This window comes from Erpetoichthys calabaricus, chromosome 2 (assembly GCF_900747795.2).
Source record: "Erpetoichthys calabaricus chromosome 2, fErpCal1.3, whole genome shotgun sequence".
Classification (NCBI taxonomy): domain Eukaryota; kingdom Metazoa; phylum Chordata; class Cladistia; order Polypteriformes; family Polypteridae; genus Erpetoichthys; species Erpetoichthys calabaricus.
This window is the reverse complement of record NC_041395.2, coordinates 38381069-38403616: the sequence shown is the minus strand read 5'-3', so window position 1 is coordinate 38403616 and position 22548 is coordinate 38381069. Positions and strand designations below refer to the sequence as shown.

Sequence of the window (22548 nt, the reverse complement as noted above, 5' to 3'; positions counted from 1 at the left end):
ACAAACTTTTGCCTAAAGAACAAACAGATGTTGCTTTACAGATGTACAGGTGCAACTCAATAAATTAGAATATCATCAAAGTTAATTTATTTCAGTAATTCAATTCAAGAAGTGAAACTCATAAGATTCATTACACACAGAGTGATATATTTCAAGTATTTGTTTCTTTTCATTTTGCTGCTCATGGCTTATAGCTAATGAAAACCCAAAGATCAGTAGTTCAGAAAATTAGAATATTGTAAAAAGTTCAATATTGTAGACTCCTGGGCCTCATGCATATGCTGTGCGTAGAATTTGCACTATAACATGACGTAAGCACAAAAGCCAAAATGTGCTTACACACAAAAAAATCCAGATGCAGGAATCCGTGCATACGCAAACTTCCACGTTCTTCCTCTACATCAATCCTGCTCAGTGTGAAAAGTAACGCACGTGCACGCGCCTGCTGTCCCGCCCCAACTCCTCCCAGAATTACACCTCTTTGAATATGCAAATCAATATAAATAGCCCTTAAGCTCAGCCTTCTGTGAAAGGGCAATGGCAAAAGTATGAGGAAAAATATAAGAATTTCAGCGAATACCAAATGGAGGCAAAGAAAAACGTACTATTTGTTGGTTTAAACAGTGGTATAAACAACAAAAGGAAATTGACTGAGTGACAGAGTGTCGGAGAAACTCGAAAGCTCAAGTTCACAAAGTTGCACAGTGCCCGAAATAAAAAAGAAGTTGTCACGTATCAAAGTTGGCATGAAAAGCCGAGTCGTAGCCCACCGTCTTGAGTGTTATATGAAAGCTTATTAGGGTACAGACAAAAAAAATAGGCACACAGTGTGAAAAAAGCACGAAATGTCAACTTTAATCTCAAAATTTCCACTTTAATCACGTAGTTTATTTTGTCATTAAAGTAGAACATCATAAACTTCATCTTAAAATCGTTTTATTTACTAGTTTCTCAAATCCCATCGTAACTAAAGTAGTACATTAAATGCTTTGTTCTGTATTTGATCTTCTATGTGCTCTATGTGCCTGAATCACTACATGCTTTTCCTCCGACAGAACACAGAATCCATTACATTCGTAATATTACAGCTCTCTGAATAATTAAAATGCTGAGAAGTATACGTGATATCATTTTCATGATGATATAAGTTAAAGCATGTTATTAAACATGGGAACACGGTGGCGCAGTGATTGTTCATGTCTTACAGCAAGATGCTTGCTGCGCCATGCGCGACCTTCAATGAAATGCTTTATTACAGAAGTAGTGTCTCTTTCAAACGTACTAACCCCCAATTCCTGTCCTTAATTTTCTTTCTCCAAATACCCAATCACCACACAATCAGTTCTGTAATAGACGTTAAGCCATCTATAAGCTGAGAATGCAGATTCTTCAAAACTTTTAAGGAACATCGAAATATCTTCATAGCCACAACATGAATACAGCGCGTGGCAGGAACAAACCGTGAACGAAGCTCAAGCTCACTAGCGCTGCGGCACTGTGTAGTTAAAGTTTTATCTGTATAATATAATAAATATATTTTGCTGCATTTCATCTTGAAAATGATATCGTCATCATATGTAGATACACGCTTTATAAAGTGGCTCAGGTTGTGCAATATTATAACTATCATAAGTACAATTACCTCACGGTAACTTGCAAGTACAAACAGTTCTACAAGGAGTACTTGATGGACGGATTGAGTGCGTTTAGAGTTCTTGGGATGAAACTGTTTGTGAACCGCGAGCTCCGAACAGGAAAGACTGTGAAGCGTTGGTGGATGAGAGCAGTTCAAATAGCGAATGGCTGAGGCAGCGTGTGCTTGATGCTGTATACCAATAATTCTCTTTCCGATCAGCTGCTGTACAGCTGTGATTCACACTCAGATACAGTGATATAAATACTCCACGTGGTGCAGTGAGAGTAATATGGAAAAAAAAGGTCTGCTGTGGCAACCCCTAACGGGAGCAACTGACAGAAGAAGAAGAAGGTGCAGTGAGAGTAACAACGCTAAAGCAGTTATGGTATTTGGAATAGTTTGACCATTCTGTGGATCATTATATTGTTACAGGTTAATTACAATCCGATGCATTAAACTAATAAACAATATGCGGTTAATTTCAGTGTATTTATAAAGCCGCCTCAAGGATGTGGATCTAAAAAAAAAAAAGGGTAACCACACAGGAACAGTAGCACTGCTTTGACGCTGGGTGGCGCCAGTCTGCAAAACCAAGCAGAGAACTTGCGTACGACAGGGTATGAGCTACTATCTATCTATCTATCTACCGTGGAAAAGTGTGTGGCTTTACGCCAAGTGTAGGTTTTATACATCGCGATTTGAACGTGGAAACGTTCTTACGCAACATTTGTGTGTACGCACAGTTTATACATGAGGCCCCTGGTGTCCCACTCCACTCAGCTAATTAACCCAAAACACCTGCAAAGGTGTCCTGAGCCTTTAAATGGTCTTTCAGTCTGGTTCAGTAGGCCACACAAACATGGGGGAAGACTGCTGACTCATTGCTAAAGAAGCTGGCTGTTCACAGAGTGTTGTATCCAAGCATATTAATGGAAAGTTGAGTGGAAGGAAAAATGTGGCAGAAAAAGGTGCATGAGCAACAGGGATAACCGCAACCTTGAGAGGATTGTGAAGCACAGCCCATTCAAGAATTTGGGGGAGATTTACATGGAGTGGACTGCGGCCGGAGTTAGTGTTTCAAGAGCCACCACACACAGATGTATTCAGGACGTGGGCTACAACTGTCGCATTACTTCTGTCAAGCCACTCCTGAACTAGAGACAATGTCAGAAGCGTCTTACCTGGGCCAAGGGGAAAACGGACTGGACTGTTGCTCAGTGGTCCAAAGTCCTCTTTCCAGATAAAAGTAAATTTTGCATTTCATTTGGAAATCAAGGTCCCAGAGTCTGGAGGAAGAGTGGAGAGGCACAGAATCCAAGTTGCTTGAGGTCCAGTGTGAAGTTTCCATAGTCGGTGATGATTTGTGGAGCCATGTCATCTGCTGGTGTTGGTACACTGTGTTTTATCAAGTCCAAAGTCAGCGCAGCTGTCTATGAGGAAATTTAAGAGCACTTCATGCTTTCCTCTGCTGGCAAGCTTTATGGAGATGATGATTTCATTTTCCAGCAAGACTTGGCACCTGCCCACACTACCAAAAGTACCAATCAACACCTGGTTTAATGACCATGATTTTACGGGGCTTGATTGGCCAGCAAACTCAGCTGACCTAAACCCCATAGACAATCTATGAGATATTGTTAAGTGGAAGATGAGAGGCACCAGACCCAACAATGCAGACGAGCTGAAGGCTGCTATCAAAGCATCCTGGGCTTCCATAACACCTTAGCAGTTTCACAGGCTGATCACCTCCATGCCAAAGGAGCCCCGACCAAGTATTGAGTGTGTACATGGACATACTTTTCAGTAGGCCAACATTTCTGTATTAAAAATTTTTTTTTATTGGTCTCATGTAATATTCTAATTTTCTGAGATACTGAATGTTGAGTTTTCATTACCTGTAGGCCATAATCAGCAAAATGAAAAGAAATAAAAGTTTGAAATATATCCCTCTGTGTGTAATGAATCTATATAAAATGTGAGTTTCACTTTTTGAATCGAATTACTGAAATAAATTAACTTTTTGCTGATATTGTAATTTTTTGAGATGCACCTGTACAGATCTGTAAGGCCATGGTTTACTGTTTGGGACAGTTTTCTAGAATGCTCACTTCAAGGAAAATGTAAAACCGATGTCACATTATGAAGATGTTTAGTCGCCGAGTTATGCCACACTTTGTGACACTGGACCATGTCAGTTTACACAACTGAAGACCACTGGACAGGTCTCATTTAGTGACTGTGTGACGACCTTCCGGCGTAGCCTCGCTCGGCCCTTTCTGTGACGGCCTGTAGTGCTGGTGCTGTATGAAGGATTAACAAATACAATAACAGTGCTCTCCCCAGAAATTTTTTCCTGCTGGGTGGCATGAAAAAGTAGCCGGGTGGGGCGGGACGGGAAAATTTGGTGGTGGGGAAAATTAAACGTGCACTATTTTTATTAGTTAATTATTATTAATTATTTTCCAATGCTCAATATGGCTTCCTTTTTTAAGGTTTGACACTTGTGCCAGAATATTTTTATTAAATTTAAGAAGTATCCAACTGAGGATCCTCAAACCCTAACAGAAGCTTTAAATAACAATTGTTATGACATAAACCAAGAGGCACAAGTATTGTCGCTGTCGGGAAGAAAAGTGAAAACAATGGAAAAAAAGTATGGGAAACCTAATGAAGAAATATTAAAAAATATTCTTCAAAGCCAACTTGCATATGCAGAAGGTGTCTTCAGTTAAATATTTATTCTTCTTTTCTTCCTAGAGGCCCAATTGGCAGCAGCTTTCCCATAATCAAAGTCCCCAGGATATGGGCCCTCCAAGGAGATCACTCATCATACACTATCGTAGTGACTGTACTGCAAAGACACGAGATAGCCATCTAGTGTCACTGGTCATTTTCAGCTCAATCTGGAGAATGTTCAGAATATTTTGAATTTCCGTTAAACCAGCCATCCTAAATGAAAAATTTTGGAAGAAATAGAACAGCTGCCTTAAGATGTCATTCAGTTTTGTTAAATAAGGTACAGCAGCTGCTGCTTGGGCACGTGCAAGGGCCAATCGGCGGTTTAAACAGTGGCAGTTGACCAAGAGTCCAGATGCTTTATCTTTAAGCAGTTTTGCCACACCTTTCTGTTTCCCAATCATAACAGCCGCTCCATCTGACCCAAGTCCAACCAGATTAGCAGTTTTCAAGCCCAGTGTCCATAGTCTCACTCAGTGTGTTGGTTATAGTCTCCGCTTTGTCATCAATCATATTGCGGGTTGATACAAAACTAATTCTGACCTCTTTAGTGACCTGGCAAACATACAGTCATGAAAAAGTTTGGGAACCCCTCTTAATTCTTTGGATTTTTGTTTATCAAAAAGTTTTTGCTTTCAAAGTAGCAACTTCCTTTTAATATATGACATGCCTTATGGAAACAGTAGTATTTCAGCAGTGACATTAAGTTTATTGGATTAACAGAAAATATGCAATATGGATCATAACAAAATCAGACAGGTGCATAAATTTGGGCACCCTAACAAGAGATATTACATCAATACTTAGTTGAGTCTCCTTTTATAAATATAACAGCCTCTAGACGCCTCCTATAGCCTTTGATGAGTGTCTGGATTCTGGATGGAGGTATTTTTGACCATTCTTCCATACAAAATCTCTCCAGTTCAGTTCAATGTGATGGCTGCCAAGCATGGACAACCTGCTTCAAATCATCCCATAGATTTTCGATGATATTCAAGTCGGGACTGTGACGGCCATTCCAGGACATTGTACTTCTCCCTCTGCATGAATGCCTTTGTAGATTTCGAACTGTGTTTTGGGTCATTGTCTTGTTGGAATATCCACCCCCTGCATAACTTCAACTTTGTGACTTATGCTTGAACATTATGCTGAAGAATTTATTGATATCGGGTTGAATTCATCCAACCCTCGACTTTAACAAGGGCCCCAGTCCCTGAACTAGCCACACAGCATGATGGAACCTCCACCAAATTTGACAGTAGGTAGCAGGTGTTTTTCTTGGAATGCTGTGTTCTTCTTGGAATGCTGTGTTCTTCTTCTGCCATGCAAAGCGCTTTTTGTGATGACCAAATAACTCAATTTTTGTCTCTTCAGTCCAAAGCACTTTGTTCCAAAATGAATCTGGCTTGTCTAAATGAGCATTTGCATACAACAAGCAACTCTGTTTGTGGTGTGAGTGCAGAAAGGGCTTCTTTCTCATCACCCTGCCATACAGATGTTCTTTGTGCAAATTGCACTGAATTGTAGAACGATGTACAGATACACCATCTGCAGCAAGATGTTTTTGCAGGTCTTTGGAGGTGATCTGTGGTTGTCTGTGACCATTCTCACAATCCTGCTCATATGCCGCTCCTGTATTTTTCTTGGCCTGCCAGACCTGCTGGGTTTAACAGCAACTGTGCCTGTGGCCTTCCATTTCCTGATTCCATTCCTTACAGTTGAAACTGACAGTTTAAACCTCTGAGATAGCTTTTTGTAGCCTTCCCCTAAACCATGAGACTCAACAATGTTTTTTTTTCAGATCTTTTGAGAGTTGCTTTGAGGGTCCCATGCTGCCACTCTTCAGAGGAAAGTCAAATGGAAGCACAACTTGCAATTGACCACCTTAAATACCTTTATATCGCATGATTGGACACACCTGTCTGTGAAGTTCAAGGCTTAATGAGCCAATCCAACCAATTTGGTGTTACAAGTAATCAGCACTGAGCAGTGACAGGCATTCCAATCAGCAAAATTACAAGGGGACCAACATTTGTGCACAGCCAGTTTTTCACATTTGATTTAATTTCATACAACTAAATACTGCTTCACTAAAAATCTTTGTTCGGAAAACACCGCAGTACTCAGATGTTCCTAGGAAATGAAAAACATACCACTGTTATCTTTATTGTTGAAAGGAGAGTCAATTATTATGCAGGCTGAGAGGGGTTCCCAAACTTTTTCATATGACTGTACTTAATGTACGTAATTAATTGTTTTACAACTGAGAGGTTTCATCACACAGAATACTGAAAAAATTTTCAGCGTGTATATTTCAGTATGTTAGACTTTATTTCTGATGCTAAGACATCCTGCAGCTCTTGCATTATTCTTTCAGAGGTATAATGTGCATTTTTACCAACATTGAGATGCTGTAAAAAGGAATAACCCATTTCTTTACAGTGTTCCAACAGTTTTTCAAACAACGTTGTATGTGGCAACTCATTTGTTGCCAACCAACACATGGATCTTAAAGCTCCCACAAAGGCATCTCTCTGTAAGTTATTTAACACAGATAGAGATCTTTCAATTTGACCGATTCCAGTTTGCTCTAGTACACGCTTTCCTAAAAGGTCAGTGGAAGACTCGATGTGCGTTTTACTTTTTTCATGGTCCAGCAAGCTTTCTTTTTGAATTCTTGTGCATGGCACATTTACCCAAGGTAACTCCCTCCTTGGGGGTGTTTGTTTGAATATTTCATGCACAATGGGCACCACATACCATTTTCTTTGACCATTAGCCAATCAAAATCTTTAAACCACGGTTTGTTTATGCCGGATAAGCGGTGCTTAGATTTATGAATTGGCAGAGTGTGTGCTGAAGAGATTTCCCGTGATAGACCAGCTTCTGCAATGTCTTTATCTGAAATTGCCACATCAGGAGTTGACGCAACACCTTCATTAGTTTGTGGCGTGTCTTTTCTGAAATAACTGAGCAGTGTTGCTTTCTGAACACTTTTTTTTACTCATGTTGGTAAAACGTTTGGAAAAAATTATAAGTACCTACGAATAAGACTTTTGAGTGGGAAAGTGAGAGCCTTTTGGATATTCAATGCACACTTGCACTACGGCAGGTATGCATTCTCAACATTTTCACTTTAATCTCGATGCTTATGCTGAGAATAAGGTCGACATTTCAACTTTATTCTCGACATTTCTACTTTATTCTTGCCATTTATCTTGAGATTAAAGCCAACATGTTGAATTTATTCTCGTAGTTTGTCATTAAAATAGAACATCGTAAACTAAACTTCATCTTAAAATGAATATTTAATTTACTAGATTTTCTCAAACCCAGTCATAAGTTATGTAGCAACATGTCGACTTTATTCTCGTCATAAACGTCAAAATTAAAGTGGAAATGTCGAGAATAAAGTCAACATGTCGACTTTATTCTTGAAATATAGTTTTTTCTCTTCACTTTGTCCGTATTTTTTTTCTTCACTGTGGCTCTAATACACTTCTGTACAAAACCCTCAGTAATTCAGTGACAAAACTTTTGCTCAGGACACAATGTGTGGTTTCTGCACACTTTTTGCAATATGCACTCAGGTCCAAATATGAGCAAAAATAAGAATGGCAGATGGGGTCACTTTAACAGGAACCACACGCCTAATGCTTAAACAACTGTATATACACTGTATTGGTTTTCTATGGACTGAACAAGAAGAGAGCTGCTGTACGCTTAGCAGCACTACAGACTGCACTGACGCTGAGAACAGAGATGTGACGTCCTGACGCCCTTTTTCTGATATCTGACAGGCTGGTTCCACTAGACTTGTTTTTATTTTATCAGTCCTCCTCATTGCTTGTGAACTGCCGCTCCGCTCCCGCTATTAGCCATGTACAGCCCCCTCTCGCCTGCCCACCTCTCCATACTCCTTGCTACTGTATTAAGCTGCTCCGCCCCTGCTATTACCATGTACACCCCCCTCTCGAAATCCCACCTCCCCATACTCTTTGCTTGTGAACTCCGCTCCACCTAGTTCTCCGCTATTAGCTTTAGCAATATTTGCCGACCCACCCGCTCGTCCCTTGCCATCTCTGCAGATCATTAGATCTACTTGTGCCTGTAGATCTGCAGCCGTCATCTCACAATGTCTTTTAGCCGGGCGCTCCGCCTGGCTAATTTAGTTGAGCGCCCGGCTAAAAGACGCTAGCGAGAACACTGAATAAGTTCAGCCACAGTCTCTGCACTTTTTCTTTTTTCCATTCTGCCATGGTACATAAAACAAACAGGCTTTTCTTATGCCTGTGAGCTCCACAGCACGCATGTTTCTATTCCTTGTCGCTGCCTTCTATGCTTTGTACTTGTGTATGAACATTCACTGGTTGTCCGCTCTCATCCACATCGAGCGCAGCCCTACAACTAAAGACAAAATCAAACTTGCTTGAGTTCATCAGAGGGAGTTGGACCATTTGGACTGAGTCGCTTCATGGGAGTGCAATGCCGCATGCCTCTGACTTGCTAAGACAATAAAAGAAGGTTATGACTAAAAATCACTGGAATGGTCGTCTAATGTGACACAAGCGTAAGGCGATGGAAGACCCCAAAGTGAACACTCGTCATGCATCATGGAGTGTTATAATAAGCCCTTACATTTAATCTGCCACACGTGAACATGCCAAGGAATCACCAATGAAAATGATTTGTGAATGTGTACCACCACCGTCTAGTCCCACCCTGGTCCGCAGGCTGCAGCAAGGCCCCCTGGTAAACTGATTTCTTACAAAATGTTGTACCACTTTTTTTTTTAATAGCCATTTTATGGGTTCACGCAGGTTGGCTTGATACCCCCTCAAAACCAGTAGGTGCCCTTCTTGACGCCAACCTTCTTTAGTCGTCCTTTGCAATATGTGCGGTTTCTACATTGCAACCTGTAGAAAGTGCAACACTTGACACAGTAAGAGAAATAAGTCACTCGGGTAATAGTAAAGCAAACATTTTAATAAGAAAATATAAAAGGCAGCTGGCCAGCAGCATTTACGAGTGAATAGTGTATAATAAGCATCGTTATATACAAGAGGCTTCAAAAATGATAACCACTCCTGACTGACATGTAGAACAAACACACATAAATAATTAAATAAGCCAAATCCAGACGGCTATATGAACGAGTAACAATATTCACGCACTGACTTGGCTTTGCGTTTCCTCGCGGCCGGCGCTGTCCCAGGCTCATTTATACAGGCTTAAACTTGGACTCTGGTAGAAGCACATGTAGGCATCGCACAGCAGGCGCCTGGCACTCCCCTGGATGCTCTTATGGTCGAGTTCTTGAAGTTCTGCTGCGGACATCTGCAAGTAGGGTGCCACCTCCGGACAGGGAGACACACATGGGATATTGAAGCCATTCTGGCCACCTGAAGAGAGGCAAACATAAAGAATATCCGAAAATTATTTATACATCAAGGGAAAATAAAAAAAGCTTTCTACTAGATGATTATTTCTACTGTCGATGGATTTTACACGTCAATATTCTGTGACAGCTGACTGTACATTTCCAGTTTTTGTTTAGTGTGTTCAGCATTACGATAAACACTTGCTGAGAGGCCTCCTTTTGCTCTCAGAACAGCATGGATTGTACCAGACGTTGGAAACATTCCTGTGAGGTTCTGCTTCACGTTGACTTGATCTGTCAGCTGCACATTCATGCTGTGAATCTCCTGTTGAATTCAGAGCCGGTGACTGGGAAGGCAGCTGAAGAACTCTGAACTCCACTGCCATGTACATGAAACCTGTCTGAGATAACTTCTGCTCTGTGACACGGTGCATCGCCACACTGGAAGTAGCCATTAGAAGATGGGTAAATCGTGGCCATGCAGGGATGCACATGGTCAGCAGCAAAACTAATTTATTGGTATTAACAGGCCCACATTTGCCAAGAAAACATTCATCACACTAGCACACTACCACACCACCACCCTGGGCTGTTGTCACAAGGCAGGTTTGGTGCATCAATTCATGCAGTTGGCACCAAATTCTGACCCTACCATCTGTATGCTTTTACAGAAATCGGGCTACATTTTTCCAATCTGTCCAGTTTTGGGGAGCCTGTGCCCACTGCAGCCTCAGCTTTCTGTTCTTTGCTGACAGAAGTGGAACCCGACGTGGTCTGCTGTTGTAGCCCGTCCACCACAAGGTTTGACGTGCTGTACATTCTGAGATGCTCTTCTGTTCACCAGAGTGGTTATCTGAGTGACCATAGCCTTTCTGTTAGTTCGAGCCAGTCTGGTCTGGTCATTCTTCTCTGAACTCTTTCATCAACTTGGCGTTTCCATCAGCAGAACTGACACACGCTGGATGTTTGTTGTTTCTCCACACAGTTCTGAGTAAACTCTAGAGATTGTTATACGTGAAAATTCCAAGAGACCAGCAGTTACAGAAAAACTCAAAGCAGCCCGTCTGACACCCACACTCATGCTATGGTCAAAATCTCTGAGGTCACATTCTGGTGTTTGATATGAACATTAACTTAATGTCTTGTACTCTGCCCAGAGTTAGCTCCTGTCTTGTGCCTAGTGCAGCTGGGACAGGCCTCTGTATTGGATTAAGCAGGACAAGTAATGGATGGACAATATTCCGGCAACAGTGAACCAGATTAAACCAATTTCACAATGGATGGACGTACTGTATATTATTTGACAGTCTATTATAATTGATTGCAGTATCACTTGCAGTGGCTTCCTAAATGACTGCACTTACTGCTTCTTTCTTCCTTCTTGACTGCACATTGCCAACGGTTTGTACCAACGTCTTTGTCTTGCTTCAGTCTTAGGCAATCTGTGGGGTTTACTTGACTCGTGTGAGGATTTTGAACCCCTGGATTGTTTCCCAATGAGCTCTTGAGGACAAAACGAGTTCCCTTAGTCTAGCGGTTCCCAAATTGTGGTATGTACAGGGTGAGCCAAAAAGTACCACATTTCAAATGTTTATTCTACAAAGACGCTACAAGATAAATAAAGGGAATACAAAATAAATTTTTTTCACTGTATTTTAAAAAATTATACCTTCAAGTTGGTGGCCATCACTTCAAGACGATTTTTGAACGCTTGCATGTCTCGTTCGGCCATTTCAAGGGGAATACCGGAGATTTCGAGGCAAATAGTGTCCTTGAGGGCTTCAAGGTTTTGAGGTCGGTGTGTGTATACTTTTGACTTGAAATAGCCCCACAAGAAGAAATTCCACGGAACGAGATCAGTCGAATGTGAAAGCCACTTGACATTGCCGCGCAGGGAGATTATCTTCCCTGGAAACATCTCTTGGAAAACTTGCATGGGTCTCTGTGCCAAATGACCCGTTGCTCCATCCTGTTCAAACCAGGCATCTACCACATCCATTTCTTCTAGCTGGGGCTGCAAAACGTTCTCTAGCATTTCAATGTAACGTAACGTTCTGAAGTGATGGTGACCGTTGCTCACCCCTCCTCAAAAAAGTAAAGGTCTACAATGCCAAACTGCAATGGCGCACCAAACTGTAACACGCTCGTTGTGCAGGGTCTCTGATGAAGTTCATGAGGGTTGGTTTCAGCCCAATAGCGAAAGTTTTGCTTATTTACACAAACATTCAAACAGAAATGTGTATCGTCGCTGCACAGAATAATGGCATCTCGATGAACGGTTCGCAGAATGTTCACGCACAACTCTCTACGGCTCTCCCAGTCTCCCTCAGTGAGTTCCTGCAGTACCATCATTTTGTATGGATGAAAATAAAGGTCCTCATGCAAAATCCTCCTCAAAGACGTGTTGAAAATGCCTAAGGCAGAACGCGCTGAACGTCCAGGAGACTGCACAATTGATGCCCTTACAGGGATGGATGTTTTCAGGTGTTCGTACAGTCCGAGGAGACTTTCTGCTCAGTTTTGTACCCGTCTGTCTAAATTTAGCCACCCACTGAAGAATTGTTTTCCGATTTGGGATGTCACTATTGGGAGGAATACTGATAATGGTCGAATGAAAACTACAAGGGATTGCCTATCAAAGGACCCCCCAACTCACTCGGCTGCCTCTACCTCGCGCAATGACCTTGAGAAATGTGGTACTTCATTTTGGCTCACCCTGTATATCCGCAGGGGTATGCAAAAAACTAAATTTAATGGTGAATTTCACAGAATGGTATCTGTTCTCTCTGTTCAGTCACAATCTGTCATGTGTCGACTGCTCCGCACACTCCCCCTTTAGTGTGTGTAACTTGTAACATAAACTACAAACACTTGAAACCGCAGTCTTATGTCACATGTTCTGATGAGGAAACATAGCGTGACTGCTTATTATCTGCAGGCGTATGAAACATTTGGTAAACTAGTATTGTTAAATCTTCTCTAGGATGAAGCTGTCTAGATTAATCAACAAAAAATATTAGACAGATACAGAATGGATAAGTCAGCTATAGGCTAAATCTCCTAGACAAGCTGCCTGCAGCAGGCCCAATGCAGCAGCTGGAACAAGCAGTTCATCTGAGCCTGAGGAGAGCTTCTCACTGGCCTGTGTTAAAATTTCACAGCAACAAAGAAGTGACCTAACGCAAAACAGCCTGTGGCTAAGAGGTGTAAAATATGATGACAAATATATCAAGTTGGGATCTGCTTGTGTCTGTGCCGGCGATTACCGTCAACTGCAGTGTGTGGTGTATGGTGAGACTCTCGAAGCATCATACACCGTTAATTATTGAGGCCCTAATGCAGGCTAGGCTCGCAACATACCTGAGTAATTAATACTTTTAATTAATGGCTGATGTACTGTATATACTCGCGTTTAAGTCGGGTCTTGAAACCCGAAAAAATTGATCATAAAAGACCCCGACTTATAGACCCGTTCAAAATGTGACACTTAATTTTTTATTTTTTTTTTACATCTTTTTGCCCCCTGTAATCTCACATCAGTTTCTCAGACGCATCGAATTTTGTAACAGTACCGCAGTTACCAATTTCTTTTGCCACTTCAACGACTTTTAATTTAAAACAAGCTTAATATTTTCTTCAAACGCCCCATCATAAATAAGGGATGCTCTTATGATAAAGGTGTATGAGGGTGTGAGATACAAAACACACAAAACAGTGCAAACCTCGCTTCGGAATAGTTCAGGTATCACCGTGTGGTCACGTAGGCACAATACATAGAACAAAAAGGCCGCGTGCTCCGTGGTTACACTCTCAGGTGGGTGTTAGCATATCATAATCTCTTGGACCAATAGGGTGAGTTTTCACCATTTGACTTACATGACCGACATTATAAAATACTAGAAGTTATACTGTAAATTCAAGCCCCAACTTACCCACGAGTATATACGGTAATGGTTGGAGAAAAAACCTAAAGAGCAATACAAATGGTGCCATCATCACACAATACAGTTTCATGACACTTTGTTGAGTGATTATTTTGCTTTATAACTAAGCAATTCTACTGACATAGTGAAGCAGGCCCAACTCCTTGTACACATCAGGTACTGTGTACAGAGCATTGTGTTTTGCACACCATGCCTGATAAGCTTGGCACTCTTGTCAATATGCATGGACTGTACCTGGGCCAGATGTGTTGGCATTTGTAGAGACGGCACTGGGACCCACTGCAGCACACACAGGGAGGCTCACGCGGTTGTCAATTTTACTGAAGCTCAGCCAGTGAATTTGAGAATATTTTCAGTGTTGTGCGATGTAATGGGATGTGATTATGCAAGTTCGCTAATTCACACTTTCACGAGGGGAACAGTTGAGCCGTGTTTCTGACTTAGGAGATGACGTTAAATCATTTCTCTATGGAAATCACTTCCCTCTTTCATGACACCAATTGGCTCTCATGGTTACGCCACCATTCTGACATTTTTTTTTCTTTTCATTTAAATAGCTTAAATATCTGCCGTCAGCGTTTAATTGCTAATATATTTAATGTGCATGAAGCAAAGATTAAAAGGCTTGAATTCTGTTCACAATGTCTAAATGAGAACAATAAGCAGGTTTTTCCTTCCTGGAATGAACCCTTGACTGCAAACCAGCTTGACCTGGCAGAACAAAACATCTGCCTGTGCAGTTACGAGTGGCCTTTCCTATGATTGGATGCTGCAAAATATTGGATTTGCAATCCTTTCGATTGTTCCACTGGTGCCAACACTCGTCATCTCCCATTAAGTCAGCCAGAGAGCTTGATAGAGATCGCCACGAATGGAGACAAACATGGTGATCTGATGATGAATGTTGAATGAAGGTGTATTTAGCTAATAAGAGCTAATGGAACGTGCAGGATTACCTAGTTTTAGGTTGACTTGAGATTTAGAAAGGAACTTGCTGTGTCAAGTGGCGCATGTCCATTTTTTTTGTGTGTGTGTGTACTGTATGTTGCTTTTGCCTTTCAAGTCTAAGCCAAACTTTTAATCAAGGTTTTCTACATGTGGTGCCCTACAACTTAAGGGACCTTCAAAGCTCGACTTGATGTTACAGTGGAACCTCGGTTAACAAACTTAATCCGTTCTGCAACTGTGTTTGCTAACCAAAATGTTTGCTAACCAAAGCAATTTTTCCCATTAAAAAGAAAGTAAAAACAATTAATCCGTTCCAGCCTCAGAAATTTTGTAACTTTATTTTTTTAAGGGGTTTTCTGTGATGAAAAATGTACAAAAAATGTATACAGTAATCCCTCCTCCATCGCGGGGGTTGCGTTCCAGAGCCACCCGCGAAATAGGAAAATCCGCGAAGTAGAAACCATATGTTTATATGGTTATTTTTAGAATGTCATGCTTGGGTCACAGATTTGCGCAGAAACACAGGAGGTTGTAGAGAGACAGGAACGTTATTCAAACACTGCAAACAAACATTTGTCTCTTTTTCAAAAGTTTAAACTGTGCTCCATGACAAGACAGAGATGACAGTTCTGTCTCACAATTAAAAGAATGCAAACATATCTTCCTTTTCAAAGGAGTGCAAAGCAAGCAGTCAAAAAAAAAATCAATAGGGCTGTTTGGCTTTTAAGTATGCGAAGCACCGCCGGTACAAAGCTGTTGAAGGCGGCAGCTCACACCCCCTCTGTCAGGAGCAGAGAAAGAGAGAGGAAGAGAGAGAGAGAGAGAGAGATAGAGAGACAGATAAAAAAAATCAATACGTGCCCTTTGAGCTTTTAAGTATGCGAAGCTCCGTGCAGCATGTCCTTTCAGGAAGCAGCTGCACACAGCCCCCCTGCTCACACCCCCCTACGTCAGCGCAAGAGAGAGAGAGAGAGAGAAAGTAAGCTGGATAGCTTCTCAGCCATCTGCCAATAGCGTCCCTTGTATGAAATCAACTGGGCAAACCAACTGAGGAAGCATGCACCAGAAATTAAAAGACCTATTGTCCGCAGAAACCCGCGAAGCAGCGAAAAATCCGCGATATATATTTAAATATGCTTACATATAAAATCCGCGATGGAGTGAAGCCGCGAAAGGCGAAGCGCGATATAGCGAGGGATCACTGTATATCATTAGTACAAACAAATAAACTAAATTACATAAAACAGCACTGTATTTACCTTGTTTGTTGTAGTTGGTGGCATAGGTGGATGGCGGAGGAAGAGGAGAAGGAAGCTACCGTTTTGAAGGGGAATCCCCCTCCATAAAACATCGGGTTACACTGATTCGGGGTTTTTTCACATCGCGATTCCTCTTCTTTGGACACAAGAAAGTGACCTAATAAGATTTGTCTTTTTCTTTGCTGCAGAATTTTTCTAAAATGCGATATTGCATTGTCATTCATTATGTTAATTGCCCTATTTATTAGCCACAACTTTGTTAGGGTGGTGCTTCTAAATAAATGCCTGCACATCATTCCACTTATTGCAAATTTCCTTTATCTGAGCACTAGTGATTTCCTCCCTAACCTCCTCTTCCTTGTATTAGCACAAAATAAAAGTGTAAGCCTTTCTTTCATAGGCTTGTGTCCAGGTAGTCCCTTCTCCTCTTGGGTGATGTAGGTTCTTCTGGGCTTTTTTTCCAGAATAACCCAGTCTCGTCACAATTAAACACTTGATGCGAGACGTAGCCTTCACTTTCAACAAACTCCACGAATTCATCCACAAAGGCTTTTGCTGCTGTTTCATTTGAACTTGCAGTCTCCCCGTGCTTTATAACACTATGAATTCCACTTCGCCAGTGAAAATGATCAAACCACCCCTTTAAAGTCTCGCTCGTCGGCACTTGCACTGGGTGTTTTGGTCAACAAATCACTGTGTAACTGCTTAGCCTTTTCACAAATTATTGCTTTGCTAACACTATCTCCAGCCAGCTGCTTTTCATTTATCCAAAGTAACAGCAGTTTTTCCACTTCTTCTAGCACTTTAGACCTTTGTTTCGTTAACACAGTCACTCCTTTAGCCACTTCAGCCGCCTTAAATCTCTCTTTGTTCTTTAGAATTGTACAGACAGTCGATTTCGGCATATTGTATTCCTTTACGATGTCGGAAACACGAATGCCATTCTCGTATTTTGATATAATTTCTTTCTTTACTGCTACACTAACACGTTTCCTACTGCCACTATCACGTTTCTCTTTCTTAGGTGCCATAACGAGTAAATATGTACATAAAAAATAACATTGAAACTGAAAAATAACAAAAAAGTAACGTTAGTGAACACAACACTCGGAAAAGCAATGTTTACAGCAAGCGCGTCAAAGCACAAATGAGCACGAACGCACAAAAACCAGTCTGTGCTTGCGTTTGTTATCCAAATTTCGGTCATTAACCAAGACAAAAATTGTTCAAAATAAAAGTTTGTTAACCGATTTGTTCATTAAGTAGTGCGTTCTTTAACCGAGGTTCCACTGTACTTTGGAGTAATTAGATGGATAAAATTGGCAAGCTTTGCTGGGTTGAATGGCCTGTTCTCATCCAAGCGTTTCTGATGTTCTAATATATACACCCATAACACAATATAAGCTCACAAACATTACAGTGGTGTCTAGTTGGCAAGATATTCCCAAGTATAAGGCAATGGCCAACAGGAAACAGGAAGCCTAAGCACAAGTAAAGAGAGAGTTGCAGTCTGGGAAAAAGCATGCAATGTTATCCTAATATGCACAAGGGTAGGTGGGGCACCAGATGACAGGGCTGCTTGACCCTCTCCTTACACAGTGAGATTGCGCGACTTCATGGCCGTTTAAGGGCACAAACAGCCAAATCCAACTCTCATTCTTTTGACCGAGCAGATAGCTTGGGTACAACCTGAAACGCTTTAAGAGTAATGGAGGGCACAAGATGCAGAGACAGCATGTGCTATTAGTAGGAGGTCTACTGTGGTGTATCTGGGGAAGAAGTGGGGCCACCCTGACCATGGAAATACAAAATATCTAATATGCTAAAGTAGGCTTGTTCAATACTTCATTTACAGTCAGGTCCATAAGTGTTTGGGCAGTGATACAATTTTCAGAATTTTCTTCTCTGTACACCACCACAATGGATTTGAAATGAAGTAATCAAGATTTGATTGAAGTGTAGACTTGCAGTTTTAATTTAAGGTGTTTAACAAAAACGTTGAGCCATTTAGAAAAGACAGCCATTTTTATATAGGGTCCGCCATTTTCAGGGGCTCAAAAGCATTTGGACAAACTAACAGAATCATAAATGTAATGATCATTTTCAATGCTTGGTTGAAAATCCTTTACAGTCCGTGACTGCCTGAAGTCAGTAGCCCATGGCCATCTCCAAGTGTGGTGTTTTCACTGTAGTGTTGCTTTGCTAGGCCTTTATGGCAGCTGTCTTCAGTTGTTGCTTGTTCATTGGGTTGAGGTCAGTTGATTGACTTGGCCATTGAAGAATATTCCTCTTCTTTGCATTGAAAAGCTCTTGGTTTGATTTCACAGTATATTTGGCTCATTGTCCATCTGTACTGTGAAGTGTCGTCCAATCACTTTTGTAGCATTTGGCTGAATTTGAGCAGACAGTATAGCCGTGTACACTTCAGAATTCATCCTCCTACTTTTTAGCAGTCATTTCATCAATAAACACCAGTGACCCATTTCCATTGGCAGCCATGCATGCCCATGCCACAACAATGCCTCCACCATGTTTCACAGATGATGTGGTATGCTGCAGATCATGAGCAACTCCTTCTCTTCTCTATATTCTTCTCTATCCATCATTCTGGTATATATTTATCTTAATTTCATTTTTGGTACGAGCTTGAGGTGTACCAGTGGCTTGCACTTTGTGGTAAACCCTCTGTCTTTTCTTCCATGAAGTCTTGTCTTGATTTGGCAATAATAGGTCTACATCTGTAGAGTGCTCTTGGTTTGGTTTCTTCATCAAGGAAAGAATTCTGCCATCACTTCTGCACACTTGTCTTCCATGGTTGTCCAGGCCATCTGGTGCTGCTGACCTCACCAGTGTGTTCTTTCTCTTTAGGAATGGACCAGATGGTTGATTTTATCACTCCTGGTGTTCCTTTCAGTTCTCAGATGGGTTTGTTTTATTTTCTCAGCCTAATGGTGGCCTGTTTTTACTTCCATGGAGAAGCTGGACCTCATATTGAGAGTTCACAGCAACAGCTTCAAAATGCAAATTCCACCCTTGGAATCAACTGCAGATTTCTACCTGCTAACAGTTAATGAAATAATGAGGGACCTGCTCACACCTGGCTATCGAACAGCTTGTCAGTCAACTGTCCAAATGAAAATGGGAGCACCATGTATAAAAATGGCTGTCATTCCTAAGTGGCTCATGTGATATTTCTGTTAAACCTTTTGAATTAATGCTGAAAAGCGTACAGACCAATCATGTAATTATTTCATTTCAAATCTATTGTGGTGGCATATAGAGCCAAAATTTATAAATAATTGTGTCACTACCTATGGATCTAACTGCATGTTAGAAACACTGTGCAGAAAATTATTTATTTTTACTTTGGCTACTTTTTACTTTCTGTCCTTCAGTGCTGTTTGAATACCAGTGATACTGCAGCAGAGCAGTCTAACAGTAATAAAGCGGGGGTCTTACCTTCACGATCTGCCATACTGTCAAAGAACAGCCAATCTGTGTCCTCAGGTCCGTGCTTGACAAAACTGACATAGTGACTGGTCTCGATGCACAGCACAGCATAAAGGTCTAAGGTCTGCCGTGGAAAGAGCCGCAGCTCCATCTCTTCTTCAGGCAGCAGTCCCTCTGGAATCTGTAGAGACTCTGGCCTGTGACAATGCCGCTGTCTATGCCTGTGAACCTGCAGGGAGATATGAAACAATACTCGGCTTTCAAGACCAGAGAAAAGCCAAGCAAAATGACACCTTTTATTGGCTAACTAAAAAGATTACAATATGCAAGCTTTCGAGGCAACTCAGGCCCCTTCTTCAGGCAAGATGTAAACGAAAGTTTGCATATTGCAATCTTTTTAGTTAGCCAATAAAAGGTGTCATTTTGCTTGGCTTTTCTCTACATTCATAATGGCTAACACGGTACAACACCCTAGTACTAAAGACCAGAGAAGAAGTAGAAAAAGTGAAATCTCATAGGAACAAAAGTCATGCCAAACTGAGTGGCTGGGCTGAGAATTCTTCAGTTCATTTACACAATAATGGATAACAGTTACTGGGTGAGTGGATGTGGGTAGGTGGGAATTAATGCCCTACATAGGAGTGACACTGCATCCTGATGATGATGACGAACTAGGTAAGTGGACTCTTTAAATAAATGGACAGAGAGCATGTTCTTAGTTTTCATCCTTCATATGAAATACGTGTGTGATAAGTTATATGGTGGCTAGTGTGGGTTCATGCATGAATGTGCCAAGTGACTCTCTAGTACTTCTTCCAAGGTTAGTTCCTGTCTTGAGCCAGTGCTGCTGGGAATGTCTCGGGCTCCATGTATGTATTTTACTGAAAAAAAGCAGGTTTTCTTTTGGTGTGGATTTTAAATCATAAAGAAAGTAGAATAAATAAAATCTTGGCTTGTATATTTAGCCTAGAGGGGTAGAGACGCACACAATGGAGAGTCCCACCTTTCCAAATATTACATAAACACTTTTGTTCTTGTAAAAAGGAAACAAGACATTTTGACCAAAACTGTCCCGTGCCTGGACACTGTCACTTGTTACTTTCCACAGTGCTGTGTGTGCAGTAAAGTAACAGACAGAGTGGTCAGCTAATGTTCCACATCCTTGCTATCCTTAGTTGTTTTTTAAATGCTAAGCTTGTAGGCAGTGCCGGTGCCAGGTTATTTTGCACCCTAGGCCAAGCTTATTAGTGTGCCAAAACCGACTGTTTGGTAGCCGACCTGTGCAGCTGGTTTTGTAATGGGCTAGAATTCAGTATTTTAAAGAAAAGGCAAAATTTCCAGAAACTTCTGCTACAGGTTATTGTTGATGGCTGTCTACAGGACATAAATATTTACCTGTCTTGCAAAAGAGTCACCTGCTTTGAATAGTCAGACTGCTTTGATTTAGTATCTCATCCATACATAATGTGGTGATACACAACTGCCTGCTTCCTTTGAAAATTAACGAGTTCTTGGGACATTGGTTTCTAATCAGGTACATATTGATGACAACAATACTGTTATTGAACCAAAGTAAATGTTTTTATACTATTTTTCTGCAGAGGAAATTGGCTTGCACCATTGCTTAACTGATCGTCACGTTGATCTATGCAGAGACTGAAGCATTTATATATTTCTGGGTGAACGAGAATTAAGTAGAACAGAGAAGTATGGTCTGAGACTCATGACTGCTGCCTGCTTCTTTTATGCTTTTTCACCATATTGCTGTGGCTACACCCTGTAGCAACAGTGGCTTGTACCTGGTCCATGTTCCCCTAGGCTTGGGGCCGGTAACGAGTTTTTTCCTCCCTTATGATCTGCACCTTAGGCGAATGCCTAATTCGTCTTAATGCTGGCGCCGGCCCTGCTTGTAGGTGCAACTGAAACATATGCATGATGTCCTAACTGGTGACTCTAAGTTGCCCCGGTGTGTTCCGACTGCATTTTGCCCTGTACACACCAGCAACCCATCCAGGGTTGGTTCTTTCCTTCCTTGTTCCCAGGGTAGCTGGGACAGGCATTGGTATCACATACCCTGAACTGAATAAGTAGGTTAGCTAATGGAAGGATGGAGATCAGGGAGCTCACAATCAGCACAAACCTTAGATTTGTACCACTGGATGGTAAGCCGATGTTCTGCATTACTGCACATGATTCAAAGAGCCCTTTACATAAAAGTGCAGTATGACCACGTCTTTAGATTAATTCAACTCACAACTGCATCAAAATCATTCCAAACACGAGGATTATCCAATCGAATTTTGACAAACTTGATGCAAGCACACAGGAACTTACTACTGAAAAATGCTCTCCACCTTATTACTCTGTCATGGATCCCATTTTCCTTTACTTCTTTTGAATGGTGGTCCCATGGAATGGTGGCTGTTTAAGAGATTTTGGCAGGGCAGACACAACTTGAAAATCTACCTACAGGCCCAAACATTCTTCATGTGGGTAATTTGTCACTGATGGCCGTTCTGTGGCTATGCAACCCCTTTCAGGCGGTTAGTAATCAATAGCTTTTCAGGAAATAGCATTACCATGATGCACTGTTAGAGCCAGTGTTCTAATGGTAAAGGCCAAGTGTAGTCAGATTCATGCTGGGATGTGTTTGCCCAACTCAGGTGAGATGGTTAAACATAGACTTCAAACACAAGATCAAAATTATCCTTTAAATTGGTAGTAGTACTAGTAGGAACTGCTACAACTGTTGAATATGCATCAAGGAGCACTGTGCTCAGACTGTTAGAACGTTCTGGTGAGACCACACCTGGAGTATCATGTGCACTTCTGGTCACCACACCATAAAGAAGACACAGCTGCAGTACAAGCTACACAGAGAAAGGCAACCAAGTGCACCACTGGGGTAAAGAATATGTTTGAAACTGACAGGCTAACAGAATTAAATGTCTTTAGTCTGGAGTAGCAGCAAAACTCTTTATGTTAAACTGTAACCACGTACTTGAGGACACTGGTGGAAGTTAAGAGGAAATGCACTGAGGACTGAAGCCAGAAAGCTCTTCTTCACAGAAATCTTCCTGGCAATCAGGAACATAGGACAATGTCATGTATCTGGAGCAGAAACTCGTAACAGCTTATGAAAAGTACCTGGATGAGTTATGGGGTCTCTTTTCGTTGTTCATATGTTCTGAGGTC

General features: G+C 41.4%; 1 protein-coding gene across 3 annotated transcripts in view; it reads right to left on the bottom strand.

Moving 5' to 3' along the window:
* The window catches only part of si:cabz01101003.1 (ubiquitin carboxyl-terminal hydrolase CYLD), a 110656-nt gene that overhangs the window by 11436 nt on the left and 76672 nt on the right, over nt 1–22548 (bottom strand). For 2 of the 3 annotated variants that reach the window (XM_028793605.2, XM_028793604.2), the window contains 2 exons: nt 19363–19582; nt 9338–9774 (listed from right to left, as the gene is read on the bottom strand). In XM_028793605.2, coding sequence (XP_028649438.2) covers nt 9590–9774; nt 19363–19582 — 405 coding nt within the window. In that variant the 3' untranslated portion in view covers nt 9338–9589. Of the gene's footprint in view, nt 1–9337; nt 9775–19362; nt 19583–22548 lie in introns of those variants that run through there. The other variant, XM_051922293.1, reaches the window with a different exon arrangement.